Below are 25,281 nucleotides of genomic sequence, written 5' to 3'. Positions count from 1 at the left end.
CCCTTGACTGTTTAGGAAGGCATGCAAGGAAGCGCTTACCGTAGTTTTAAATGATTCCTAACCAGATTGACGAAAAGGTTTTAAAATGTTGATACTTAAGGTAATAATATCCCTGCTCCTCTCAACAAGGCAGAATGGTGTTCCCGCGAACCACAGATAAGGAAGTGTAGTCCACACGAGGTTGGAAATTTGTCCAGGATCCCTCGCCAAGACTTGGCAGGAATGAGATTTGAACTTTTGAATGACCGCAGGGCACAGGCGCTCAGCTTTACCCAAGACTGTTTCAAAACTCTCTTAAAAATGTGGCTTTTTGGACAGCCGTCTCCATGGGGAGCCCAGCCAGTGCAGTTTTAATGTGTTATGGTGCAGCAGAGACAGGTCCAACCCTAACTCAGCTCCACCCAGGTAGATTGCCAGTTATCCCACAGGGCACTTGCCTTAGTAGAAACAAGAATGCTTTCAGTCCATTTACATTTTAAGCATCTCTGGCTGCGCAGCACGCACCCAGCACTTTTCGGAGGCCAGAAAATGACAGGGAGGAGGTGCAGTTTCAAACATCCCAGGCCTCTTTCCATCAGGAGCTTTGTTCCTTTGTTTTGGTTCTGGATGCTGCTGAAAGGTGCTTTGGTGTGCAGTCTTGGTGCTAGTTGTTCCAGTCAGTCTCCAGCAGCCTGGGGCCCACCCCCGCCTAGGAACCCCGACCCGACTCCCTGCTCCCACTGTCCAGACCTGGCAAATGGTAATGGCATCCCATTTGCCTCTCTCATTTATCATACAGATAGAATGTTACACACGCAATCGAAGCTTCCTTTTTCTTGGGGAAACCTTTCTCTTCCCTCCCACCCCAGAAGTAGCATTTTCCCGAATATGGTGTTTATTATACCTTTGCATGTTTTTATACTTTTTACTGTTTGTAAGTAACATATGGTATCGTGTTGTTTTTATTTTGACATATATAGCATCATGTTCAGTGTGGTCTTGAACTTGGATTTTTTATCCAACATTGTTATCTAGATTTATCCATGTTGATGTATTTAAATCAACTGGCACATGCACTCTCTCATTCGCTCGCTCTCAAATTAAAAAAAATTGTAATTGCTATTGCCTTTTTCTTCTTGATTTTTTTTTTTTTGTTAAGATTTTATTTCTTTAATTTGACAGAGAGTGCACAAGCAGGGGGAATGGCAGGCAGAGGGAGAGGGAGAAGCAGGCTCCCTGCAGGACTCAATCCCAGGACCCTGGGATCATGACCTAAGCTGAAGGCAGTTGCCTAAACCAACTGAGCCACCCAGGCGCCCCCCTTTTTGATTTCTAGGAGTTAAAATATATATGTTAAATAACTAATCTTTGGTAGGTTATATTCATTACATAGAACTGTGGGTTGTCTTAACTTTATCCATAAATGTCATTTTTTTCATAAGGAACTTTTAATTTTAATGTCAGATTTACCAATCTTTTGTACTTTATGTCTCTTGTTCAAGAAATCCTTTCCTACTCTGATTTTATAAATATGTTAAAATATTTTCTTTTAAGTTTTGCTTCCCATGCTTACATTTTAAATTTACCTGGAATGTATTTTTTTTATATGAAACTGGGTCTCAACTCTGGCTCCACACTAAAGCCTTATGAGGAGCTTTTAAAAAAGAAAGTACTGATGTCTGAGTCTCACCTCAGATCAGACCAATAAAATAAAAATATCTCGGGGTGGGACACAGGCATGGTTATGAAACGCTCCAGGTGACTTTATGTTCAGCCAAAGTGGAGAACCACTCAACCTTGTAAGATCAAACTGATTTTATTTTTTCCAGAGGAATAGCCAGATTTTCTAGGACCAGTTGTTGAGTAGTGTATACTTTTCCCGCTGACTTAATACTTTTAAGATTTGATTGATTGATTTATAACTGAGATATATTCCATATAAAAATTCATCCATGTAAAGTGTTTAGTGGTTTTTAGTATATTCAGAGTCCTGCAACCATTACCACTATCTAATCCTAAAACATTTTTATCCTCCCTGAAAGAAACCCTATACCCATTAGCAGTCATTTCCCTTTCTGCCCATCCGCCATCCCCATGCAACCGCAGATGTACTTTCTCTATGCACTGGGGCTCCATCCCAGGACCCTGGTATAATGACCTGAACTGAAGGCAGACACCTAACGACTGAGCCACCCAGGCGCTCCGAATATGTAGTTTATTATGACTTCTTTCACTTAGCATGGTGTTTTCAAGAGTCATGCATGTTATGGAATGTAATCAGACCTTCATTCTTTCTTTTTATTGCCAAATCCATCATACGGATAAACTGCGTTTTGTTCATCTTTTCATCAGTTGATGGGCATTTGAGCTGTTTCCACATTTTGGTATTATGAATAATGCTGCTATGAACAGTTATGTACAGCTTTGTGTATGGGCATTTTTTAAAAAAAGATTTATTTATTTGAGAGACAGAGCAGGGGCAGGGGGAGGGGCAAAGGGAGAGGGAGAAGCAGACTGCCCGCCAAGCAGAGAGCCCGATGTGGGGCTCGATCCCAGGACCCTGGGATCATGACCTGAGCCCAAGGCAGATGCTTAACTGACTGAGCCGCCCAGGTGCCCCACGTATAGGACATTTTTTTAATTCTCTTAGGTGTATACCTAGGAGTACAATTGCTCGGCCACATGATAACTCTAACTTTTTGAGGAACTGCTAAATTGTTTTCCAAATAAGCTGCAGTATTTTACATTCTTACTATCAGTGTGCAGAGGTTCTAATTTCTCCATGAGTTCACTAACGCTTGTTATTTAACGTTGTTTTGATTTTAGCCATCCTAGTAGGTATGCTATGGTATTAAGTGTGGTTTTGATTGCATTTCCCTAAAGACTTAGAATGTTGAGCATATTTTCATGTGCTTATTGGCCATTTATATATCTTTAAAGAAATATCTATTCAAATCTTTGCCCATTTAAAAAAAATTTTTTAAAATATTTTATTTATTTTTAAAGATTTTATTTATTTATTTGACAGAGACACAGCGAGAGAGGGAACACAAGGAGAGGGCGTGGGAGAGGGAGAAGGAGGCTTCCCGCAGAGCAGCCAGCCTGATGCAAGGATCGATCCCAGGACCCTGGGATCATGACCTGAGCCGAAGGCAGACGCTTAACGACTGAGCCACCCAGGCGCCCCTTTTGCCCATTTTTAAATTGAGTTTTATTGTTGTTGTAAGGGTTCCTTAGATATTCTAGTTACAAGTCTATCGTCAGATACATGATTTACAGCTATTTTTTTTTTTAAGATTTTATTTATTTATTTGAGAGAGAGAGAATGAGAGACAGAGAGCATGAGAGGGAGGAGGGTCAGAGGGAGAAGCAGACTCCCTGCCGAGCAGGGAGCCCGATGCGGGACTCGATCCCGGGACTCCAGGATCATGACCTGAGCCGAAGGCAGTCGCCCAACCAACTGAGCCACCCAGGTGCCCCTACAGCTATTTTCTTCTATTTTGTGCTTTGTCTTTCACTTTTTTTTTTAACTTTCTTGAGAGTGCCCTTTGGAACACTAAAGTTTTTAATTTTGATAAAGTCTAGTTTATCTACTTGTTTTGGTGCCTGTGATTTTGATATTTAAGAAACCATTGCTCACCCATATTCACCAAAATTTACTCCTATGTTTTCTTGTAAGAGTTTTATAGGTTTAGGTCTTACCTTTAGGTCCATGATACGTTTTGCCTTGATTTTTGCATATGGTGCGAACTAGATGTCCAGATTCATTCCTTTGCATGTGAATATCCAGTTGTCCTAGTACCATATCTTGAAAGTCTGTTCTTTCCCTATTGAATCATCTTGGTACCCTTGATGAAAATCATTTGACTGTGAATGTGAGGTTTTATTTCTGTACTCCCAATTCTATTAATCTAGATGTCTGGCTTTATGCTAGCACAGCATGGTCATAGGAAGTGTAGCTTTCTAGTTTTGAAATCAGGAACTGTGAGTCTTCCAACTTTGGTCTTTTTTTTTTTTTTTTAAGATTTTATTTATTTATTCATGAGAGACAGAGAGAGAGAGAAGCAGAGGGAGAAACAGGCTCCCAAGGAGCAGGGAGCCCGATGCGGGACTCGATCCCAGGACCCTGGGATCATGACCTGAGCCGAAGGCAGACGCTTAACCATCTGAGCCACCCAGGCGCCCCCAACTTTGGTCTTTTGCAAGATTGTTTTGTCTTTCTGGGTCTCTTGCTTTTCCGTAGGAATTTTAGGATCAGCTTGTCAGTTTCTGCAAAAAAACCCACAAAAAAACAAAACCCAGCTGAGATTTTCACAGAGATCGTGTTGAGCCAGTAGATCAATTTGGCAAATATTGCCAGATTAACAATGTTGAGTGTTCTAATGCAGGAGAACATGAGATGTCTTTCCATTGATTCAAATCTTCTTTAATTCTTTCAACAGTGTTTTGTGGTTTCCAGTGTAGAAGTCTTACACTTCTCTTTTTAAATGTATTCCACAGTATTTAATGCTTTTTGCTGCTATTATAAATGGTATTATTTTGTTAATTTCATTTTTGGATTGTTCACTGCCCGTTTATAGGAATAAAATTTATTTTTGTGTGTTGATCTTGTATCCTATGTTGCTGAGCTCTTTCATTTGTACTAGTGGTTTTATAGTGGATACAGGGTTTTCTATATACATGATTATGTCATCTGTGAATAGAGATAGTTTTACTTTTCAATCTGAATGTCTTTTATTTCTTTTTCTTGCTTAATTGCCATGGCTAGAACTCTAGTACAGTGTTGAATAGAAATGGCGTGAGGGGACACCCTTGTCTTGCTCCTGATCTTAGGGGAAAGGCATTCAGTCTTTCTCCATTAAGTATAAAGTACCTATGGGTTTTTCGTAGATGCTCTTTATAAGAATGTGAATTTTCCCTTCTATTCCCAGTTTGTGGAAGTGTTTTTATTATGGAAAGGCGTTAGATTTTGTCAAATGTTTCTTCTGGGTCTACTGAGATTATCAGGTGGTTTTGTACTATATTAATATCTTGAATTCTATTAATTGATTTTTGGATGTTAACCCAATCTTGTATTTCTGGGATAAATCCATATGGTCATAGTGTATACTCCTTTTTATGTATTACTGGTTTCTATTTGTTAGTATTATGCTGGGGATTTTTTGCATCTTTATTAGGGATTTTAGACTATAGCTTTCTTCTATTGTGGTATCTTGTCTGGTCTTGATATCAGGGTAATAGGGCCTCATAGAATGATTTGGGAAGTATTCCTTCCTCTTCTATTTTTGGAAGAGTTTGTAAAGAATTGGTATTAATTCCTTTAAGTGTTTGGTAGGATTCACCAGTGGGGTCATCTAGTCTGGGCTTTTCTTTATTGAGAAATTTATTTATTTATTTTAAGATTGATTTATTTGAGGGGGGAGGGGCAGAGGGAGAGGATCTTCAAGCAGACTCCCTGCTGAGCATGGAGCTCTATCATGACCTGAGCCAAAACCAAGAGTCAGATGTTCAACTGTCTGAGCCACCCAGGTGCCCAGATTTTTCTTCCTTTTTAGCTCTTGGAGTACCAATTTGTTCCATCTTTTTACTCCCTTGTGATGGCTTATTTTGTTGTATGGTTAGTAATGTTTATACTCAGCTCCTCTTCAGTGGTTGCAAAGAGTGGGATGCTTAAAAGTAAGATATTTTAGAAGTCTGTACTTACTGGTGATGATGAGGTCTAGGACATACGAAATGTGTGGGTGGTGGCTGAGGTGGAGTAGAGGAAAGGATTGTTGGAAGGCTCTTCCTGGGAACTTTGCATGTCTGCCTGCTTCTTAAACAGGACTCTGCTCAAGAGTCACTTCCTCAGGGCCTTCCCAGACCTCTTGACCAAATAACATCCCCATCCCCCACTTACTTTTTTTTTTTTTTTTTACGATTTATTTTTATTTTTTTGAGAGAGCTAGAGCACGCTGGAGCCTGGGGAGGGTCAGAGGGAGAGGGATAAACAGAATCCCCGCTGAGCAGGGAGCAGGACTCCATCCCAGGACCCTGAGATCATGACGTGAGCAAAAGGCAGCTGCTTAACCGACTGAGCCATCCAGGCACTGCCCCCCTTTTTATAAAAGATTTTATTTTTATTTATTAGAGCGAGCGTGCCCCACTCTTTCCCCTGCTTTATCTTCTTTATGACACTTTATCACTATCCAGAAATATATTAGTAATTTGTCTACCCTTTGTGTCCTTCCCTACTGGAAGGTAAGCTCCTGATAGCAAGGATTTGTCTTATGTATTGCTATGTTCTCATGACCTGGCACATGGTTTATACTGCCAATAAATGTTAGTGGGTTTGAGTAATCCTGTTTTCAGCAGGAAGTCATTTCAGCCTCAATTCTGCAGCTTTCAGCTGGGCTGGGTCTGACCAGGCAGCCAAGAGGAGGTGAACAGCTTGGCTCTCCATTCGCAAACCTTTTTCTGGGCCTCCACTGACGGTGTCTTTTTCTCCCATAAGAGCTTAGAAAATACCATCCACGCTGTGTGCTTCATTTCAGCCTTTTTCTGGCATGTGTTTGCACAGCTCCCAAAATCAGCAGTAGGCATTTGAGTGTCAGAAGACCTGGAGGCAAAAGGGTGCAACAAGATCTAGTTTTTTTTTTGTTTTTTTTTTTAAGATTTTGTTTATTTAGGGCGCCTGGGTGGCTCAGTCGTTAAGCGTCTGCCTTCGGCTCAGGTCATGATCCCAGGGTCCTGGGATCGAGTCCCACATCGGGCTCCCTGCTCGGCGGGAAGCCTGCTTCTTCCTCTCCCATTCCCCCTGCCTGTGTTCCTGCTCTCGCTATGTCTCTCTCTGTCAAATAAATAAATAAAATCTTAAAAAAAAAAAAAAAGATTTTATTTATTTATTTCACAGAGAGAGGCAGCGAGAGAGGGAACACAAGCAGGGGGAGTGGGAGAGGGAGAAGCAGGCCTCCTGCCGAGCACGGAGCCCGATGTGGGACTCGATCCCAGGACCCTGGGATCATGACCTGAGCCGAAGGCAGACGCTTAACGACTGAGCCACCCAGGCGCCCCCAAGATCTGGTTCTTACGTGTAGGAGGCTCTTACTGTGTTAAGAAGATAGAGCATTCACAGAAGACACTTCAGGTCCTTGCCACTCATCGAGCTGCTGTGCAGATGAGTACCCCTTGCTGTGACAGGGTGGAGAGAGGCAGCCTGTGCCCTGGTCCTTGGGCCATCCTCAGTGGGCACATAAACCATTCCTGGAAGCTTCTAGAAGGGAGTTACACATTCCCAGGTGACTCCATTTTGCCCTCTTTCTGAGGTTGCCCCCTAGTGAGAGAACTTGTTCTGAGCAGAGTGTTACTTGTAAAACTTAAGTGCCCGAGGGCGTTTGTACAAAGTGGGCTGAGGGAGTGCGGTCTGCATCTCTTAAGGCCCCCTGATGGGAGGCGGTGTTGAGGGATGGTGAACTCAGGAAGCAGGGATTCCAGGAAACCCTGGCTTTCCCTCCTACTCCCTGTTGGGCCCTTGGGTAAGTGAGCACAGGGCTCTGGACTTCGGGGTTGTTGTGAGGAGATTACACAGGGCTTGTGTTCAGCACAATGCCTGGTGCTGCCTGATGACATGCTGGCTGGTATTCCAGTCTGCCATTTTGGGGGCCACATGTACCTCAGTTTCCTCATCTGCAAAACAGCGATGATAATGCCTGCTGCCCCTGCGCCCCTTCCCTGTGCTCCTGGCAGCCGGAAGGACAAGGGTTAATATCCTTGGGCCGGGAGGGCCTGGGGTGGGGGAGGAGCCACATAAATGGAGTATTGTTGTGCTGGTGAATGATCTGGCTTTGTTCAAGTGTCTTCAGTGTTTGACTTCCTGCAGTCAGTGTCCCCCTGTGTTTAATGGCTCAGATACTTGCCTGTCCTCAGTGGCTCGCAGTGCTCACCTGCCGGACTGTGCCCTGGGTCCTCATTCACCTGCTGAATTAGGGTGAGAAGCCTCATTTCCTCCGTCAGGGGCCCCCCAGGAATCAGGAATGAGAGAAATGCAGAAAGTATGACCCACACGCGGAACTGGTTCTGAATAGGACATTTATTGAAGAGGTTTTGCAGGAGGCGGCGGGCACTTTAATTCCCGAGGCTGTTGGTGGTAGCGCGCTGCTCGCCCCAGGCCTGTTAACTGCTCGCCTGCCAGGGCTGGGAGGATGCAGCCCCTGGTGCTCCGATGGGAGCCCTTTTGAGGAAAGCGGTAGGTACCCCGCCGAGGCCAGGCCAGGGGGTACAGTAGCGGCCTGACGAGGACTCTCAGCTCTGGGCCTCCAGGCCTTTATAAACTCCCCCGCGAAACCTGGCCAGCCGCAGGTTTGGGGGCAACAGGTAGGTTTCTCCCTTGAGGGTTCAAAAACTGAGGAACCCCATGGATGCAGGTATAGGAGAGCTGTGGGGTTTTTTTTTTTTTTTTCCTTCTATCTTGCCCAGGTTTCTTCTAGTGGATTTGTCAGTTGTGGCTGGGTAAGAACAAGACAATCCTGTGTTCGTTTTTAGAGGAGACTGCAGACAGTTCTGCTGGGGGTTTCAGAGGGTCTTCTGATTTCTGAACATTCAGAGTTGGGTGGTTTAGAGAAGGGGCCGCTGTTGGAGGGACCCAGGACAAAAGGGCACACATGCTGGGAAAAGCAGAGTTAATCTCCTACTTCTTCCTGAAGTTTCTTTTTCCCAGAATCCACAGAGGGTGGTTATTTTGGATAAAATTAAGTGGTGGCAGGTCAGTGAGTGAAAGGAAGTTATCCCCACCCAGTTTCATCCTGGATGGACAAGGCCGGGCAGGGGCTGTGCCCATCACTTCCGGAGCTCTGGGCCGCAGGAGCAGGGAGGTCGGGGGGGCAGGTTGCCACCCTGACTTGGCTAATGTTTTTTACCTTGAAGCAAGGCCTTGCTTTTCCAGGAGCGGGACCATGCGGCCTGGGCCATGCCGCTCCACACCACGTGCATCCCCTCACCTGAGAACCTGGGGTTTGGTGACAGCCTCCCCTCCCCACTGCCTTCTGGTCTCCTAACCTCTTAGCTAAGGGAGAAAGCTCCTTTCCTCCCGCCTGGGAACTGGTTGGATGAGTTTCTTGGGCCTCCCTGGTTGAGGCCCCTTAGAAGGGCAGGTGAGGGACCTGGGGGGCGGAGGCAGGTGCTGTGGGGTGGAGAGCTGAGAGGCTCTGGGAGAGGGATATGTGAGGGGAAGTGCATGAGGACTTGCTATCTGAGGGCTGGCTGCCTTTGAGAGTTGACACTTGTTGTGGGAATCTATGAAGTCTGCCTAACTTCTCTGGGGCAGGCACCGGGCCTGAGATCAGCATCCGGGGCAAATACGGGGGTGGGGGTCATCGGAGCCCTTTTGCCGTAATGCCCAAGAAGTGGGGCAGGCCAGGGTGGTTTGCCGGATGGCAGCAGTTCACAAAAGGGGGCTGCTCACGTTAACGAACGCACTTTTCTGGGTCTGGAGGGTCATGCTTGGAATTAGAGAGGAAGTTGTGTTTGGGGGAGCCGCCCTGTTGGCAGCCTTGCCCCCTAATTCTAACTTGCTTGGGGAGGGAAAGTGAGAATTTGGGGAAGGGAGAAAATCCTCAGGTGATGAGATGTATTCTGACCAACCCCCAGCCCAATAGAGAGCCTTTGGCCTGGAATCCCAATGGGACATTGTCTTCCAGCGAAGCCCCCATATCTCAGTTTTCTAGAGTCTTCCTGCTTTCAGAAGCATGTGATTTACACGGAGCTTGTTCTTTCACCTTTACTTGGATCCTCGTTGCTCCCCCTGCCACACAAGGGTTGGAATAGGTCTCGTTCTTCTTTCTAGCTGATGCTTCCCTGGGTCATTCTCTCTTTCTACTCCCTGACGCTTCTGTGAACAGTCAGCACCTTCTTGGGCCTCTGGATTCTTCCTGAACACTCTTTGGCTCTGGACACCTGCTGCCAAAGCCCCACGTGCCGTCGAGGGCCCGTTCTCACGCCTCATCTGCTAGAGTCCTAGAGTCTCGGTAGTTGTTCGCCCAGGCGCGGCTCGGGCGTGTCCTTTCCCACAGAGCCACTGCCCATGTGTCCTCCAGTCTATCTGATTCCTTCCTTCTGGCCTCTTGCTGCCCACCGCCCCGGGTCCTGGGAAGGTCCAGGTCCTTTTGGGACTCAGCTGTCGCATGCTGCTGCTTTGCCCCTAGGACCCTCCTGTCTCTTCTTCACTTGGCAAGTACAAGCTTCATCATTCAAGGCTCAGCTGAAGTCTCACCTCCTTTAAAGCTGCCCAGGTGCCCCAGGTAGCACCAGCTCCTCCCTCTTCTGTTAGCACAGTTTCTGTATTTGTACTTCTGTACAGCACTCAAGGCACTGCCTGGTAGATAATTTGTTTATAGGGCTGTTTTTCCTTCTAGAATTCGATTCTTCAAAGACAGAGACAGTGTCTTATGCATTTTAGTATCCCCAGGGCCTAACATCATGCTCAGAAGTGTGGAACGAATTGCCAAATTGGAGGCAGCCCTGAAGTCCCAGACTGCTCACGACCCCACTCTCTACTTCCTTTTGTTATTGGGGCACTTGTCTTGCTTCTCCTGATAGAGGATCAACTGTTGAGAGCGGGCTGTGTGTGTGATTCATCTCTGTCTCCCACAAGGCCGCCACAGTGTCTTTGTGCAAAGCGAGTGCTTGAAAATACTTGTCCAGTGAATTCTGCAGCTCACAACTTAGGCAAACTCACAAATGAGAGGGTGGACACTGTGGCACAGATTGCTCATTGCTTTGCTCCTTATCACCCAGCTGCTGAAGAGCAGAGCTGAGTGAGCCATGCTGGCTGGTCTCCCCGGCTCACTCATACTCATTTTGTCATTTGGCTGCTCTCCCCCGCTTTGATATCCCCTGTGATTTAGGAAATGGGTGAACAGCAAGGCTTTCCTCGTACCTTGAATTTTTGTCTTATGTCCTGGTCCTTCACATGTCCACCTTGCAGCTGGATTTCGTTTTTTCTTAAAACCCAAGGGCCTGTGTCAAGGATGGTTGTTACTGATCACTTATTTGTGCTTTTGCCACCTTCCATTTCCTGCAGTTCTGTTCCTGCTTACGCCTGGTGTCCTCTGTCGTTCTGTTCCTCTTTAGCTGCTTGCAGTACACGTTGTTTTTCCCTGTGGAGCCCTGAGGAATGTGCCCTGCCTGCCGCAGCAAAGGACTCTGACTCACTTAGACTTCATCTTCTGCTTTGCCCTTCTGTCAGGCATGGCTATCAGACTGTTTTCCTTTCCAGCTGAATTGCTTTATATTTTCCCATATAAGATCGTGGTTCGAATCAACGTCGGGATTATACATGATGAATGTCTGGTGGGCGAGGATTAGGTCATGCTAGTTCACCAAGTTGAACACTTTCATCTTTATTATTGATTTGAGATGTGGATAAAAATTATAGGCACAAATCAGAAAAAAAAGATCTCTTGGCCCAGTGCTTGTGAAACAAATAATAATTTATCTGTCCTTGTCATCCTACCGCTTAGGGTGGGCTTACTGCGTGGCAGAGGTCGTGCGAATTGCTCTATATCCTCTCGGTCTTGGAGACCCAGTCAGGTGCGTGCTTTTATTTTCATTTTGCAGATGAGGAACTTGAAGCTCCGCGAGGTCGGGTGGCTTGCCCAAGCCCACATGGGGCCAGTCAAGTGGAGTCGCTGGGGTTTAGACCAGATCTGCCCGGCTCCAGAGCCTGTGGATCCATTTAGTGCGTGGACTCCTGTGCACACATGTGCACATTCTGTCCTCTTCTGCTGGAGACTCAGAGGGTCCTAATGGGACCCCTCTGTTACCACTTGCTTCCTGCTGAGATTCTCCAGTGCCTTTGAACGTGATGCAACAGTAAATGCTGCAACTGTTGAAGGTGCGGCTCACATTTCCTCACCGCCCCCACCCCAGCCTAGGGGCCTCCAAACCAGCAGCCCCTGCCCCCTGCGGTGGGGACAAGATGGCTGATTGGCAGGGCAAGTTTCCTGAAGTTTGCTGGTAAGGCGTGGAGGTCCTGTGAGCCTTTTTGGCCCAGTGATGAGAGAGGTGGGGCCTCTAGGAACACAAACTTAGTGGCTTGAAACAACATGTATTTATTATCTTATGGTTCTGGAGTCCTGAACTGAATCTGGGTCCACAGGGCTGTGGTCCTTCTGGGATTTGTTTCCTCCCCTTTTCTAGCCTCCTGAGGCTGCCCAGATCCTTTTGCTGGCTGTCCCTTTCCTCTATCTGCAAAGCCGGCAGCCTCTTTCTGTCTGTCCCTCTGCTTTTGTTGTCACATCAGCTTCCAACACCTTCTGCATCCCTCCTGTGAGGACCCTTCTGATTACATCAGGCCCACCCAGGTAACCTAGGGTAATCTCCCCATCTCGAGATCCTTGACTTGATCACATCTGCAAAGTCTCTCTTGCCGTATAAAACAACATCTGGGGGCGCCTGGGTGGCTCAGTCGTTAAATGTCTGCTTTTGGCTCAGGTCATGATCTCAGGGTCCTGGGATCGAGCCCCGCGTTGGGCTCCCTGCTCAGCAGGAAGCCTGCTTCTCCCTCTCCCACTCCCCCTGCTTGTGTTCCCTCTCTCGCTGTGTCTCTCTCTGTCAAATAAATAAATATAAAAAAAAAAAAACAACATCTGTGGGTTCTTTATATCCAGGGATGATTAGGATGTGCTTATTTTTTATTTTTTTTAAAGATTTTATTTATTTATCTGACAGAGAGAGACACAGTGAGAGAGGGAACACAAGCAGGGGGAATGGGAGAGGGAGAAGCAGGCTCCCTGCAGAGCACGGGCCCGATGCGGGACTCGATCCCAGGACCCCGGGATCATGACCTGAGCTGAAGGCACTCGCTTAAGCAACTGAGCCACCCAGGCGCCCAGGATGTGCTTATTCTTTGAAGTGGGGGGCGAAGTCTACAGTATTGGGTGTGTTGGATGTGCTGGAAGTGGCTGAGGAGGCCTTTCTGAAGGAGGAGATCTGACCAAATTTGTGTAGGGAGAGAGGGTCTGGGACACATCTCAGGTATGAGAAACCACACGAGCAAATGTTGGGGCTGTGGGGTGGTGGGAACAGTGAGGTGCGGGCAAGTGGTCCTCCCACTGAGACAAGATACCAGGGGCTTTCCTTCCCTTGCAGGGCCAGGCTGAGGGAGTTTTCTGGACTTCAGTGTGTAGGCCCAAACTTCCTCCCAGGATTCAGGTGGGAGGGCTCCACTGGCAGCCACAATCCCTTTCCTTCCCAGCAGCTGAAGTCCCGCTTCAAAGACCCGGCCACACTTGGTGGCCCCTGCTGTTCTGGGGTGGTGGGAAAGGGAATTCACGAGGGAATCTACATTCATGAGGGGAAATGAGTTTGAGCCAGCTGGCCTGGGTTTGTGGCCCAGAAACCCTGATCACACTGTTTGCACAGCCTCTGTGACAGTCACGTCACTCACATTGAACATATCGAAGACAGTCACTCCCCAGGGAGCCTTCCCTTGTCCTGTCTTAGGGTGCTTAGAGCTCCTGAATCTCCCGAGGGAGCAAACTGCTCCGGAAAGGGGCAATGAGCCCGACGCTCTCAGGGACCCTCCTGTGCCCCGGGAAGCCTTGGGCTGTGGTGAAAGGTGTCCTCCCGCTGGTGTGGCCGAGGGGGAGTGGCAAGAGCAGACCGGCAGAGCCGGGCGTGGGGCGGCGCTGAGCTGTGGGTGACAGCCCAGCCCAGTGAGCTCAGCACCCCAGTTTGAGGTCTCGGCGGCCGTTCCCCTTGCTCCTGCGGTGCTTGTCTGGAGGCGCTGTAGCTCTTCTCTGTTGCTTCCTTCTGGTGCCCTCTCAGGAGATCCTGACGGGGGACTTGGGGGCCGTCGTTCTGGGGAAGGTCAAAGGCGGCTGGCTGCCCAGGTTTGGAGAGCCTTTGGAATGTGTAGGAGGTGTAGTTGAGAGGTGGAAGAGCCCCTGGGGAGGTGTGCAGGGCTGGCGGATGTTGGAGCAGTTGCCTTTGGGAGAGCCCCCTGCTCGGTCCCGGCCTGCCTCTAGCACAGGTGTGTCGGCTTCCGCTCCTTAGGGGTGGGGGGAGGGGCGGAAGGTGAAAGGATGACATCAGCCTCCTCTGCACCTGGAGCCGGCGGAAGCAAACTGTTTTCTGGGGCATCTCCAGAGCTGGCCTGCACAGAGGGTTGTCCGGAGAGCGCGCCCCTCCCTCTCCTGCCTTCTCCACAGCAGCCTGCTGGCCAGGGAGGCAGGGCCAGAAGGGAATGTTGCTGAGTCCTGGGGATTCCTCAGGACCAGAAAAGGAGAGGTTCTCCAGAAGGTTCCAGGCGAGTGCCCCTGTGGGACCATCTTACTTTCTTTTCTTTTTTTTTTTTTAAGTAGGCTCCACACTGGGCATGGAGCCCAACACGGGGCTTGAACTCATGACCCTGAGATCAAGACCTGAGCTGAGATCAAGAGTCGGCCACTTAACCAACTGAGCCACCCAGGCATCCCTGGGACCATCTTTTCTGAAGTTGGGGGTGGGGGAGCAGGGTCCTTTTGCCTCAGTGACCGGAAGCCTGAGGATAGAACATGGGGGCTAATTATGGGTTTTGTCATTTTTTTTCTGTTGGAGGCAGAGGTATGGATTAGGTTGGGGGCATGGTGCTGAGCCTACTGAGGAGGAGAAGGATGTGGGACTTGACCCCAGTCAGCTGTGCTGGGAAGCCAAGGGGCCTGCTGCAGCCTGCCTCTCCGCCTGGGGACATTCAGGGAAGGTCCTCAGAAGGGAGGGTGGATAACCTGGGGAGGTGTGGGCAGAGGAAGGGTGCGGATTGTGTTTAAATATACAAAGTGTTAAAAAAGAAACATTCCTCTCCCGTCATGACTCCCCCACCCCGCCCCCACCAGACAGATTTGTGTCTGAGCCACTTCTTGGGTCCATCAAAAAGAAAGGCTTGGGGGACTGTCACAGGTGTGGGACTGAAGATACCGAGTTTTCTAGAAGACTGATTCACTGATTGATGATTGGACTGACTCATGTTGAGAGATGGAAGAGGTCACGGCTGGGGGAGACTTCAGGAAAACTGGAAACTGGGTGCGGTAGGAGGAGGTAGGCGTGTGCATCTGGCTTGGGAGCTAGGCCGCTCTCTGCCTGTCTCCTTTAGGCTCCCACTTCCCCAGCCAGACTGTGTCTTCCGGGTGAGTTTTGAAGACCTGAGTTCTAATCTTGTCTTTGAGGGGAAGCTTGCAGTTTGGGGGATACTAGTGGAGAGGGAGGAAATGTTGCCTCTGGCCCGGGACATGTGGGCAGGTGCTAGTGCTGTCTCTTTGGGAGTCTGAAGAACACAGTAATGGTTGTGCTCAGGCTTTTAGGACCAGAATGCACTCAAATTGAGTGCGATGGTCCTACCAACAGCCCCCGTGGACTCTGCCTTGTTTGCTCTCACTGCCCCACATGCTTGTCATCCTCCCTTTTTGGGTCTTTGCATTCTTTTCCAGGACCTTTTTGGGTCTTTGCATTCTTTTCCAGGAAGCCTGTCCTAGAGAGCCTTGTGGTCCTGGGTCTCCTGGTCCCTGCAGATCTTGTCTCATGCAAGGAATTATAGTCAGATCTTGGTGACCTCATGCTTTTTTCCTTTTCCATGACTTGCCATCCTTTGACCTGGAATCTGTATTTTACCATGTTCCAACAGGAGGGTAAATGGCCAGAGGTCACAGAGTAGCAGGTCTAGAAATAGCTCTAAGGAATCTTCACTTTCATTCCTTTACCTCCACGGCCTTTGTAGGGTAAATGAAGTATCATGTTAAAAGCTACGATCTTTCAAGACTTAGTAAGTTCCCCACAGCTTAGGCTGAGGCAGAGCCCTAGCATCCAGGCCTGTGACTAATCGTTTGCCTGTGGCCCCGGCTTGTGTGAAATCCATTAGGGAGACCGCAGGCAGGGGCAGGGCAGCGGGAACACTGAGCCTGTGTGCCCGAGTACACGTCCAGGCTCCACCGCAAGCTCCTTCTGTGGCCTCAGGTTTCTGGGTCTGTAAAATGGGGGTGGCAGTGGGACTGAGTTCATAGAGCTGTGAGGAGATGAAAGCGGCGTGCTGTGCCATAGCACTCAGAACGCTTCAGCGCTCGGCTGGTATGCCTCGTCTCAGCCCGGGGGCCTGCTGGGCAGGGGCACTGCTTGGACAGTGTGAGCTTGCTTTGCAGGGAGACGGCTGCATTCCACCACAGGAGAATGCTCCAAGGAGAAAAGATGCTTTCCTTTTGTTTCTGGGTTCATAGGGCAATGGGGTCCCCAAAGGTGACCCTCAGAAGGCCCCCCTGAGAGTGTGGTGGGGGTGGAGGGGGGCTGTGGCTAATCTTTTACTTGAAAACTGACCTGGCCAGCTGTGAAATCCATCTGGGACTTGGGCCTTTGCCATTTAGCATCCCCATAGGGGCTGACTGACCCCAGGTTTGATCTGGGAAAGGTCTTAGGTCGTAAGTTTCGGTCCCATTGTTCCAGCTGCGACTGACAGCGGGGGTGGGGGGCCCTGACTGCAGCAGGGTTTGAAGGACACCCACCGGAGTCCCATAGGGCTGGGGGTTAAGGACTGGGGCGGAGTTTGGATCTTTGTCTTTCTTTGTGCGGAAATGACACAGTGTTACCCTGTGGGCTGGTTCTGTAGAAAGGCCCAGCTGGTTAATTTAATTTAATTTATTTTATTTACTTATTTTAAGATTTTATTTATTTATTTGACACAGAGAGAGCACAAGCAGGGGAAGCAGCAGAGGCAGAGGGAGAAGCAGGGTCCCCGCTGAGCAGGGAGCCCACCGTGGGACTCGATCCCAGGACCCGGGATCATGACCCGAGCCGAAGGCAGACGCCCAACCGACTGAGCCACCCAGGTGCCCCATCAGCTGGTTGATTTTAAAGGCTCTTTAAGCAGGCTCCGCGGGGGGCCTGCTTCTCCATCTCCCACTCCCCCGCTTGTGTTCCCTCTCTCGCTGTGTCTCTGTCAAATAAATAAAATCTTTAAAAAATAAAAAATAAAAAAAATAAAGGCTCTTTTGAGGAGGGAGGAAAAAGTAACAGTGCTGCATTTCCCAAGGGGCTCTCCTCTGAGATGCTCAGAGTTTCACCAAGATGAGCCTGTTAATTCTCCTTTGCTGCACCTGGAAGGGAGGGAGAAGGCAGGCATGGCTTGAGCGCTGCCCCTGTGTCCTTACCTGCAAAATGAGAGGCTCCTGTAGATCAGCAGGGAGGTGACACCCCTCCCTCTGCGCAAGCTGAGACCTGCGGCAGGGTGCTGAGCTGGAGAGGGTCCTTGCTGGGCTCTCGACTGTTAGCGCAGTAGACGCACCAGTTTGCTGACCATCATCCATTTGCCAGATTACCCTTAAGGCCCTGAGCCTGGGTCGCTTACAGTCTAGGGCAGGGGATCTCAAACTAGTCACAGTCACACAGGTAGTGGTAGGGGTAATCCTGGGGTGCTGTAAGAGTATGCAGAAGGGGGCATCCAGGTTTGTTTTTGGGGTAGGTTTCTAGAAGGGGGCTGGCTTCTAATCTGAAACCTGAGGATTGGGTATAAGTGACGGGTTGGGGGGTGGTATGGCTTGGGATAGACAGGGTGGGGGCTGGGGTGCGCAGGGACTTGGGATTAATGTCCAGGCAGAGAGAACATTTGCAAAAGCCAGAGCCCAGGGCCCAGGGGTGCTCGCACAGCAGAGCCAGAAAAGCAGGGGGAAATTCAGGGTTACCAGAGTGATGGCACCTAGATCCTTCTTGTAGCTCTAGCCTGTGGTCTAGTAATTTCTGAGCCCTAGAACCAGGGGTGGAAGGCTTTGGGGCCGTGAAAGTGCGGGTGATGCTCTGGAACTTTGTTCTTGTGCAAACAGCAATGAAATATACATTCTGGAAAGTGGTGTTGGTGAGCTGTGGTCTGCTGGGGTTGGGGTAAAGTGTCCCTGTCCTTCCCAAGAGGCCTTAGCCCCTCCCAGACTTAACTGCTCCAGGTTGTTCCAGGTGGGTCTACCTGTGAACAGCACCACCTGCTCAGGGACTAAAGTCCACCTGAGGCTGCGTTTGCCTTACCTGGGAGCAGTTTCCTGTCTGCTGGGCTGCCTGACCTTGCTGTGCTAAAGGGAATTTAGAGAGACTCATCAGTGGCTCAGCCCTGGGGCATTTCCTATGCTCTGGGAGCTGGGGTGAGTCAGGGCCTATACCGGGTGCTGGGGGTTGGGGAGCCTTTGTCCTCTCTCCTCTGCCTCCCCTGTCAGTATCTAGAAGGCTTCACGTTCATGGTGCAGTGGCTGGTGCCCCCAGAAATGTCCTAATCCTGAGGAGCGTCTTACCCTCTGGCATGTGTGTCATCTTAGATCATAAGAGCAAGATCTTCAGCTGACCTTGCTGGTGACCCCAGCACAGGCCCCAGCAAGTGGGCACTTGGGAAGTGCTTTTTGACAATTGTTATTATCATCCCTGATTCGATGGTTTATGGAGCCCTTGCCCCATGCCAGGCACCGCGCTCAGACCTGTCGCTGCAGCAGGTCGCTGCATCCTCAAGGACACAGCCCTGGGGTAGGTTCTGAGAGGCTGGGTGCTTTGCCGGAGCCACGGGGCTGAGCTTGGGGTTCCATCTGAAGGCACCCCGACTGCTGCTCTAGCGGAGCTGTCCTCTCTGCTCTCCTGGGGCTCGGGTTTCTGAGCCCTTTATTGTCTTGGATGCGGTCACCCTTTCCTCCTGGGAATGCCGGAGCTGTTGGGAGTCAGGAAGGGATGTTACTTGGGCATCCTTGTGCATACTTGTGGAGTCTGAGGGAAGGGACCTTCTTGACATTCAGAATTGTTGTGTTTAAAACTGTGGTGAGGGGCACCTGGGTGGCTCAGTCGTTAAGCGTCTGCCTTCGGCTCAGGTCATGATCCCAGGGTCCTGGGATCAAGCCCCGCATCGGGCTCCCCACTCTGCGGGAAGCCTGCTTCTCCCTCTCCCACTCCCCCTGCTTGTGTTCCCTCTCTCGCTGTGTCTCCCTCTGTCAAATAAATAAAAATAAAAAAATCTTTAAAAAAAACAACAAAAACGGTGGTGAAATACACAAACGTGCAATTTCCATTTTAACCCTTTTAGAGTGTATGGTGGTTCAGGGGCATACGTACACTCACATTGTTCCTCCTCCATCACCACCATCCATCCCCAGGACTTCTCTTCTCTTGCAAAATGGGAACTCTGTACCCATTAAATACTAACTCCCCATTCCCTCCTCCCCCAGCAGCCTTTTACTTTCTGTTTCTGTGAGGATTCTGAGATTTAGTTCTTTGTCCCCCCCACCCAGAACCTCCCCGGAGTGCCCTCGCCAGGCAGCGATGCCAGGATGCCCGTCTCTGCCTCCCTCCGCCAGGATGGCGGCCAGGAGCGGCCGGTGAGCCTGACCTCGACCACGTCCTCGTCGGGTTCCTCCCGTGACAGCCGCGGTGCCATGGAGGAGCCCAGTGGCCCCGAGGCTTCTGCCGAGAACGGGGCGGGCTCCCCGGGTAGTAGGAGGCGTCCCCCCAATGGCAGCAGCAGCTCCAGCGGCTGGCTGAGCGTGAGGGGGCCGCTGTCCCCGTTCGGCGGCCGGGCCCCGGCAGCCCCAGCGCACAAGCTCAGCTACCTGGGCCGAGTGGTGCGGGAGATCGTGGAGACGGAGCGGATGTACGTGCAGGACCTGCGCAGCATCGTGGAGGTGAGGCCCGCCGCCCGAGCGCTGCCTTGCTGAGGCCGCGGTGGGGCTGGCCTCCGGCTCCGGGTGGCCCAGCTCGCTGGTAAACCCACTGCCACCGCTGGAGGGAAAGTTCTCCCTGACAGCTTGTGTCAGAAGCAGACTGCTTCCCATGGAGCAGTGGGGAGGCCTCATGTCTCCTGCTCCAGGGGGAGCCTCAGGCTGCTCGTGCTGCCTCACTTTGGGCCAGCAGAACCTCCCGCAGACCCTCGGGGCGTGGGCATGGTTGGTGGGGAGGGGCAGGGAGCGCTGTGCTCACAGACACGGAACACAGTGGGGAAACTGGCCTGGATGTTGCCCGTCTGTGCCCAGATCCCGCTCTCCTGTTTCCTGGCTACGGGGACTCGGGCTCCTGCATAAGCCCCTGAGCCTCAGGTTCCTCCTCTGTGAGATGAAGAGCCTCCCCCCCCGCCCCCCACAGGACCAGTGCGACGTGCTTCATCCCGTGGGGCCCCCGGGCAGGTGGCCGGGTGGCTGCCACTGAGGATGCCCTCTGTTCGCGGCGGAGAGAGACGTATTTGTTTCCCGGGCCTCTAACAAATCACCACAAGCTGGGGGCTAAAATGCAGAAGTTTCTTCTATGTTGGTTTAGGAAGCCAGAAGTCAGAAATCAAGATATTGGCAGGATTGGGTCCTTCCGAAGGTCTGAGGGGGAGAATGCATTCCATGCCTCTCTCCCGGCTTCTGCCAGGTGGTTGCTGCTTGGATATCCTTGGCCTGTAGATGTTCTGTCCTGACCTCTGCCTCCATCTTCCCATTGCCACCTTCTGTGTGTCCCTCTGTGTCCTTTCCTCTTATAAGGACATCTGTCATGGGATTTAGGGCCCACCCTAAATCCACTATGCTGTTGTCCTGAGATCCTTGACTGATTACATCTGCAAAGACCCTATTTCCAAATTAGGTCACCTTCCAAGGTTCTGAATGGATGTTGATTTTGACCGGGGGGGGTGGGGGGTGGGGTCAGGTGGGAGGAGAGCTCTCCAGCCCAGTACAGTAGGCGATGTCTGTGAAGTTACATTGTCATTGTAAATGTAGGACAGAACTGAGGTGTGGCTGGGGGAAGTGGGGGAACAGGACTGCACCAGGAGGGGCTGGGTTCTGATGCCTCCCTCCACACAGGACTACCTCTTGAAGATCATTGACACGCCTGGGCTGCTGAAACCAGAACAAGTCAGCGCCCTCTTTGGGAACATAGAAAACATCTATGCACTGAACAGGTATGGAGTGGGCCTAACACACACCGTGTTCTGCCTGTGAGGCTCATCTCGGGGCCTACGGAGGAGCCCTGGATGTCCCTAGTCTCTTGGGTTGTGATATGTGGGCCTGGGGCCTGATCGCCGAGGGTGGGTAATGGTGGTCCATCCCTGTTGAGCGGAATAGTTAGCTCCCTGTAGGAGAGGGGGATGTGGGACCACGTGCCCTGGGGCTAATGTGCTAGATCGTTTGAGGCCATGTGCATGTTGGGTCTAGCCTGGGCCAGCACCCCCTCAGGGACCTGCTGGCCTCTGGCATGTAATGCTCTTCCCCCTGTACCTGTGTGGCCCCTCTGTCTCTCCCATCATCACTGCCCACGTGCACATCTCTTTATTTCTTCTTCACCTTCCCACGGACCCCATGGGAAGTCAGGTCTCCCTGGGGGTAATCTGACCCATTAGGAGAATGACAGGCCAGGCAGAATGTGATGGGGGAGGCTGAGCAAAGCCCGGTGAGGGGCTGCTTCAGGGCACAGGGGCTCCTCGAGGATCTGGTATGTTGCTGCCTGGGCCCACAGATTCCCCAGGGAAGGGACACTGGTTGGGAGGGGCAGTGCCTGAGGGGACAGCATCGGTAGTAGGAGGAACCTTACCCTGGGCCCTTTAACATGGGCCAGAGGGGCTTCCTGCTGGGCCAGCTGCAGAAGTCCGGGAGAACAGGCGCAGGGTGACTTGGGCTGGCTGGTGGTGGGGTCGGGAAAAGAGGTGCACAGGAGGAGGTGTCCGGGGAACGTTGTGTTTAGGGTTTCCCATAGTGCCCCATCTAAGTTCTGGGGGTACTGGGGCTCACCCTGTTTCTTTCCCTTTCGTGCATCCTTTTGAACTGGGGGCCTTTGGTTCCTTTGGGAGTCTCCTCTCTCTCTTCTCCCCCCTTTAATCTCTGCCTTTGTGTGTTTGACTCCTTCTGCCTGCAGAGGAGCTGTCTCCCCTCCCAAGGTGGGTACTGGTGTCCCCTGTCTCTCTCCTGCTTGCTGAGCATGTGGGTGTTCTTTGCTCCCCGTCTTTGCGGCAGTGCTGGGTACTTTCTGTGGTTGCTGGCCTGGGCGGGGCTCACTCAGGATGGACGCCCCGACTCTTTGGCATGACACCTGGGGCTCCCTGTGTATCTGGAGGCTGGGGAGGGGGCGTGTTGGTAGCTGTGGAGGCTGTGCACTGTCTGGGTTCTGATGACCACTCTCCCCTCCCTCAGCCAGCTACTCCGAGACCTGGACAGCTGCAATGGTGATCCCGTGGCTGTGGCCAGCTGCTTCGTGGAAAGGGTAAGAGGGGCTGCTGGGTCCTTGCCTCTTGTCCCGCCTTGCTGGGGGCTCCGAGGCACAGGCGTGCCCAGCTTAAGAGGATGTGTGAGTCCTGGAGGCCTCTGTCCAGGGGAAGTGCCCGGTGCCCTGTCTCATGGGAAGGGCATTCTGGGGTAGAGCCGGGGGCCACTAGGTGGATGGGATGTCCCAGACAGATGGGTCCAAAGATGGATCTGCAGGTGTTCAGGGAGAGGGGGGCCGAGTGTGCTCTGAGGGGGTCAGGGCCATGTCTTGGGTATACCCAAGTTTAGAGTCAAATGGGAGTCTCCCAGAAATCACCGTCTTTGTTTGGTCTCCTCTTAGAGTCAAGAGTTTGATATCTACACCCAGTATTGCAACAACTACCCCAAGTGAGTATTGGGGTGGAGGGGGAGACAGTTATTTTGTGGGCCTGGAGCACCCCACATCCCTATGTAGGCCTTCCCAGGTGGTGATGGCCCCTTCTCCCCCACCCCCAGCTCAGTGGCCGCCCTGACCGAGTGCATGCGGGACAAGCAACAGGCCAAGTTCTTTCGGGACCGGCAGGAGCTACTACAACACTCTCTGCCCTTGGGCTCTTACTTGCTGAAGCCCGTGCAGCGCATCCTCAAGTACCACCTGCTGCTCCAGGTAGCCCAGTGGTCTTCCTGAGGATGGCGGGGCCGGGGGAGGGGCAGGACTGAGTCTGGGCTGCCTACGCTCCTGTCTCCCACACAGGAAATTGCCAAACATTTTGATGAAGAAGAGGATGGCTTTGAGGTGGTGGAGGATGCCATTGACACCATGACCTGTGTGGCCTGGTACATCAATGACATGAAGAGGAGACACGAGCATGCGGTCCGGCTCCAGGTGCTCCAGGGCTGGTCGCTGGAGGGACAGGCCGGCTGGTGGGCAGGGTGCGGCCTCCTTGCTGGGGGGAGCCAAGGGTGGGTTTCCCTGCGGGGCAGGCTTCTCTGGGGGGGGCCTCGTGGCAGCGTGTATCTGATGGATGCGGGTGGTGGCTGTGTCTTTAGGAGTTTCTGGGGTTTCGTGTCGTCCCCAGAGGGTCACGAGTAGCCTGACTCTGGGGGTCGGGGCTTCTCTGCTGTAGGAGATTCAGTCGCTGCTCATCAACTGGAAGGGGCCGGACCTGACCATCTATGGGGAGCTTGTCCTGGAGGGCACGTTCCGCGTGCACCGTGTACGCAACGAGAGGACCTTCTTCCTCTTTGACAAAGCACTGCTCATCACCAAGAAGCGAGGCGATCACTTTGTCTACAAGGGCCACATCCCGGTAGCCAGGCTGCTGTCACGGCCTCTGCCCTCTTCCCCCCTTGCAGTGGGCCAGGCTCCATTCTTTTTTTTAAAAGTTTTGATTATTAATTAATTAATTAATTGATTATTTTTAAGATTTTGATTGACAGAGACACAGCGAGAGAGGGAACACAAGCAGGGGGAGTGGGAGAGGGAGAAGCAGGCTTCCCGCTGAGCAGGGAGCCCGACGTGGGGCTCGATCCCAGGACCCTGGGATCATGACCTGAGCCGAAGGCAGACGCTCAACGACTGAGCCACCCAGGCACCCCTAAAGATTTTACTTTTAAGTAATCTCTTCACCCAATGTGGAGCTCAAACTTACAGCCCTGAGATCAAGAGTCCCGGGCTCTAACGTCCGAGCCTAGCAGGCGCCCCCAGGCTCCATTTCTTGACCTCTTCGTAGGACCCGGGTTGGGGTGGATCCAGCTCCATCCTTCTGAGATTACTCTCCCTGTCTCCCCGGATGGTCTTGAGGGGCTGGGGCCCCAGGTCAGCCCCCCCACCCCACCCGTTCGCGTGCTTGACCACGCTCTCCCTCTGCCCCAGTGCTCCTCCCTGATGCTGATCGAAAGCACCAGAGACTCCCTGTGCTTCACCGTCACCCACTACAAGCACAGCAAGCAGCAGTACAATATTCAGGTGAGGGGCGGGCCGGGGTGCTCGGGCCGGGGACACAGCGCCGCCTCGAGCCGGGCCTCACGGTCTCCCTCTGCAAGGTAGCGATCCCTGCGGGCGTGTCTCGGTTTGTGCGGAGGAGTTCAGGTAACCTCACAGAGGCGCCCTGGCAGGGCAGAGGCACCGGACACGGCCCACGGCTGACGGCTCCTGGCCTGTGGTAATAACCCTGGCTTCCTCTCCCTTCGGTCCTTCCAGGCCAAAACAGCGGAGGAGAAACGGAGCTGGACTCACCACATCAAGAGGCTCATCCTGGAGAACCACCACACCACCATCCCCCAGAAGGTGAGTTCCCGGGGTGCCCCACCTGCCCCGTGACGGGGTGCAGGGAGAGGGTGTCCCTCAGCCAGCTCCAGGGGCCCACCAGGGCCTTACTGCTGGACGTCGGCTTCACTCGAAGCGGGGCTCAGTGCAGTAGGCGCTGTGGGCTCCGGCACAGCCCCACAGGGTGTGGGGTGTCCCAGTGCAGCAAGAGCAAGTCGGTGGGCCACGAGAGGCATGTGCGTAGCAACGTGGTAACTGGTGCGTTTCCTTCCCTTCCAGGCCAAGGAAGCCATCTTGGAAATGGACTCCTACTGTAAGTGTACTCTTTCTGCCTGTTTTCTCCCTAACTGGCCACATCTCTAGATCCTGGGGAAGCTCTGCCTGGTACTTCTATTCCAGGGAGCAGGGAGAATGGGGACGCTCCTTCTGTCAAGGGCTAGGGGTCTACTGCAGGACCCAGGGTGTGGTCCTGCTGGCAGGTGGGACCCCCCTGCCTAACATTTCTGGATGGAAGCTGGAAGAGGAGGGAGCTCTGGAGGCTTCTGGCCCCTGGAGCTGGGGCAGGCAGCAGAGGTGGGGTCGGGGATGGTCAGAGTCCAGGCCCAGGCTGACTGTCAGTCTCGTGGGCAGATCCCAGTCGGTACCGCTGCAGCCCAGAGCGCCTGAAGAAGGCTTGGTCCTCCCAGGACGAGGTGTCCACGCATGCGCGCCAGGGGCGCCGGCAGTCTGGTAAGCGCAGGGCTGTGTGGGCAGAGGCTTCCTTACAGGGCTCTTGACCAGGACGGGGACTGTGTGCAGCAGCGTTTGGGGCTGGCTCTCCCCTCCCCGGACATCCCGGGAAAGGGCAGGGGGAGGGTCGCCGGG

The 25,281-nt window shown here is 51.9% G+C and overlaps 1 protein-coding gene across 5 annotated transcripts in view; it reads left to right on the top strand.

The window, feature by feature from the left end:
* PLEKHG3 (pleckstrin homology and RhoGEF domain containing G3) overlaps window positions 1-25,281 on the top strand; it is a 41,829-nt gene that overhangs the window by 6,742 nt on the left and 9,806 nt on the right. For all 5 annotated transcript variants that reach the window (XM_034992864.1, XM_034992861.1, XM_034992862.1 and 2 more), the window contains exons 2-12: window positions 19,230-19,619; window positions 20,775-20,872; window positions 22,098-22,167; window positions 22,510-22,556; window positions 22,665-22,815; window positions 22,903-23,034; window positions 23,276-23,458; window positions 24,025-24,117; window positions 24,352-24,438; window positions 24,697-24,730; window positions 25,048-25,146. In XM_034992864.1, coding sequence (XP_034848755.1) covers window positions 19,269-19,619; window positions 20,775-20,872; window positions 22,098-22,167; window positions 22,510-22,556; window positions 22,665-22,815; window positions 22,903-23,034; window positions 23,276-23,458; window positions 24,025-24,117; window positions 24,352-24,438; window positions 24,697-24,730; window positions 25,048-25,146 — 1,345 coding nt within the window. In that variant the 5' untranslated portion in view covers window positions 19,230-19,268. The remainder of the gene's footprint in view (window positions 1-19,229; window positions 19,620-20,774; window positions 20,873-22,097; window positions 22,168-22,509; window positions 22,557-22,664; window positions 22,816-22,902; window positions 23,035-23,275; window positions 23,459-24,024; window positions 24,118-24,351; window positions 24,439-24,696; window positions 24,731-25,047; window positions 25,147-25,281) is intronic.

The sequence above is a fragment of the Mirounga leonina genome, unplaced genomic scaffold (genome assembly GCF_011800145.1).
Source record: "Mirounga leonina isolate KUSES-001 unplaced genomic scaffold, KU_Mleo_1.0 Mir_82, whole genome shotgun sequence".
NCBI classification, from domain to species: Eukaryota; Metazoa; Chordata; class Mammalia; order Carnivora; family Phocidae; genus Mirounga; species Mirounga leonina.
This window is presented reverse-complemented; position numbering and strand designations above follow the sequence as displayed.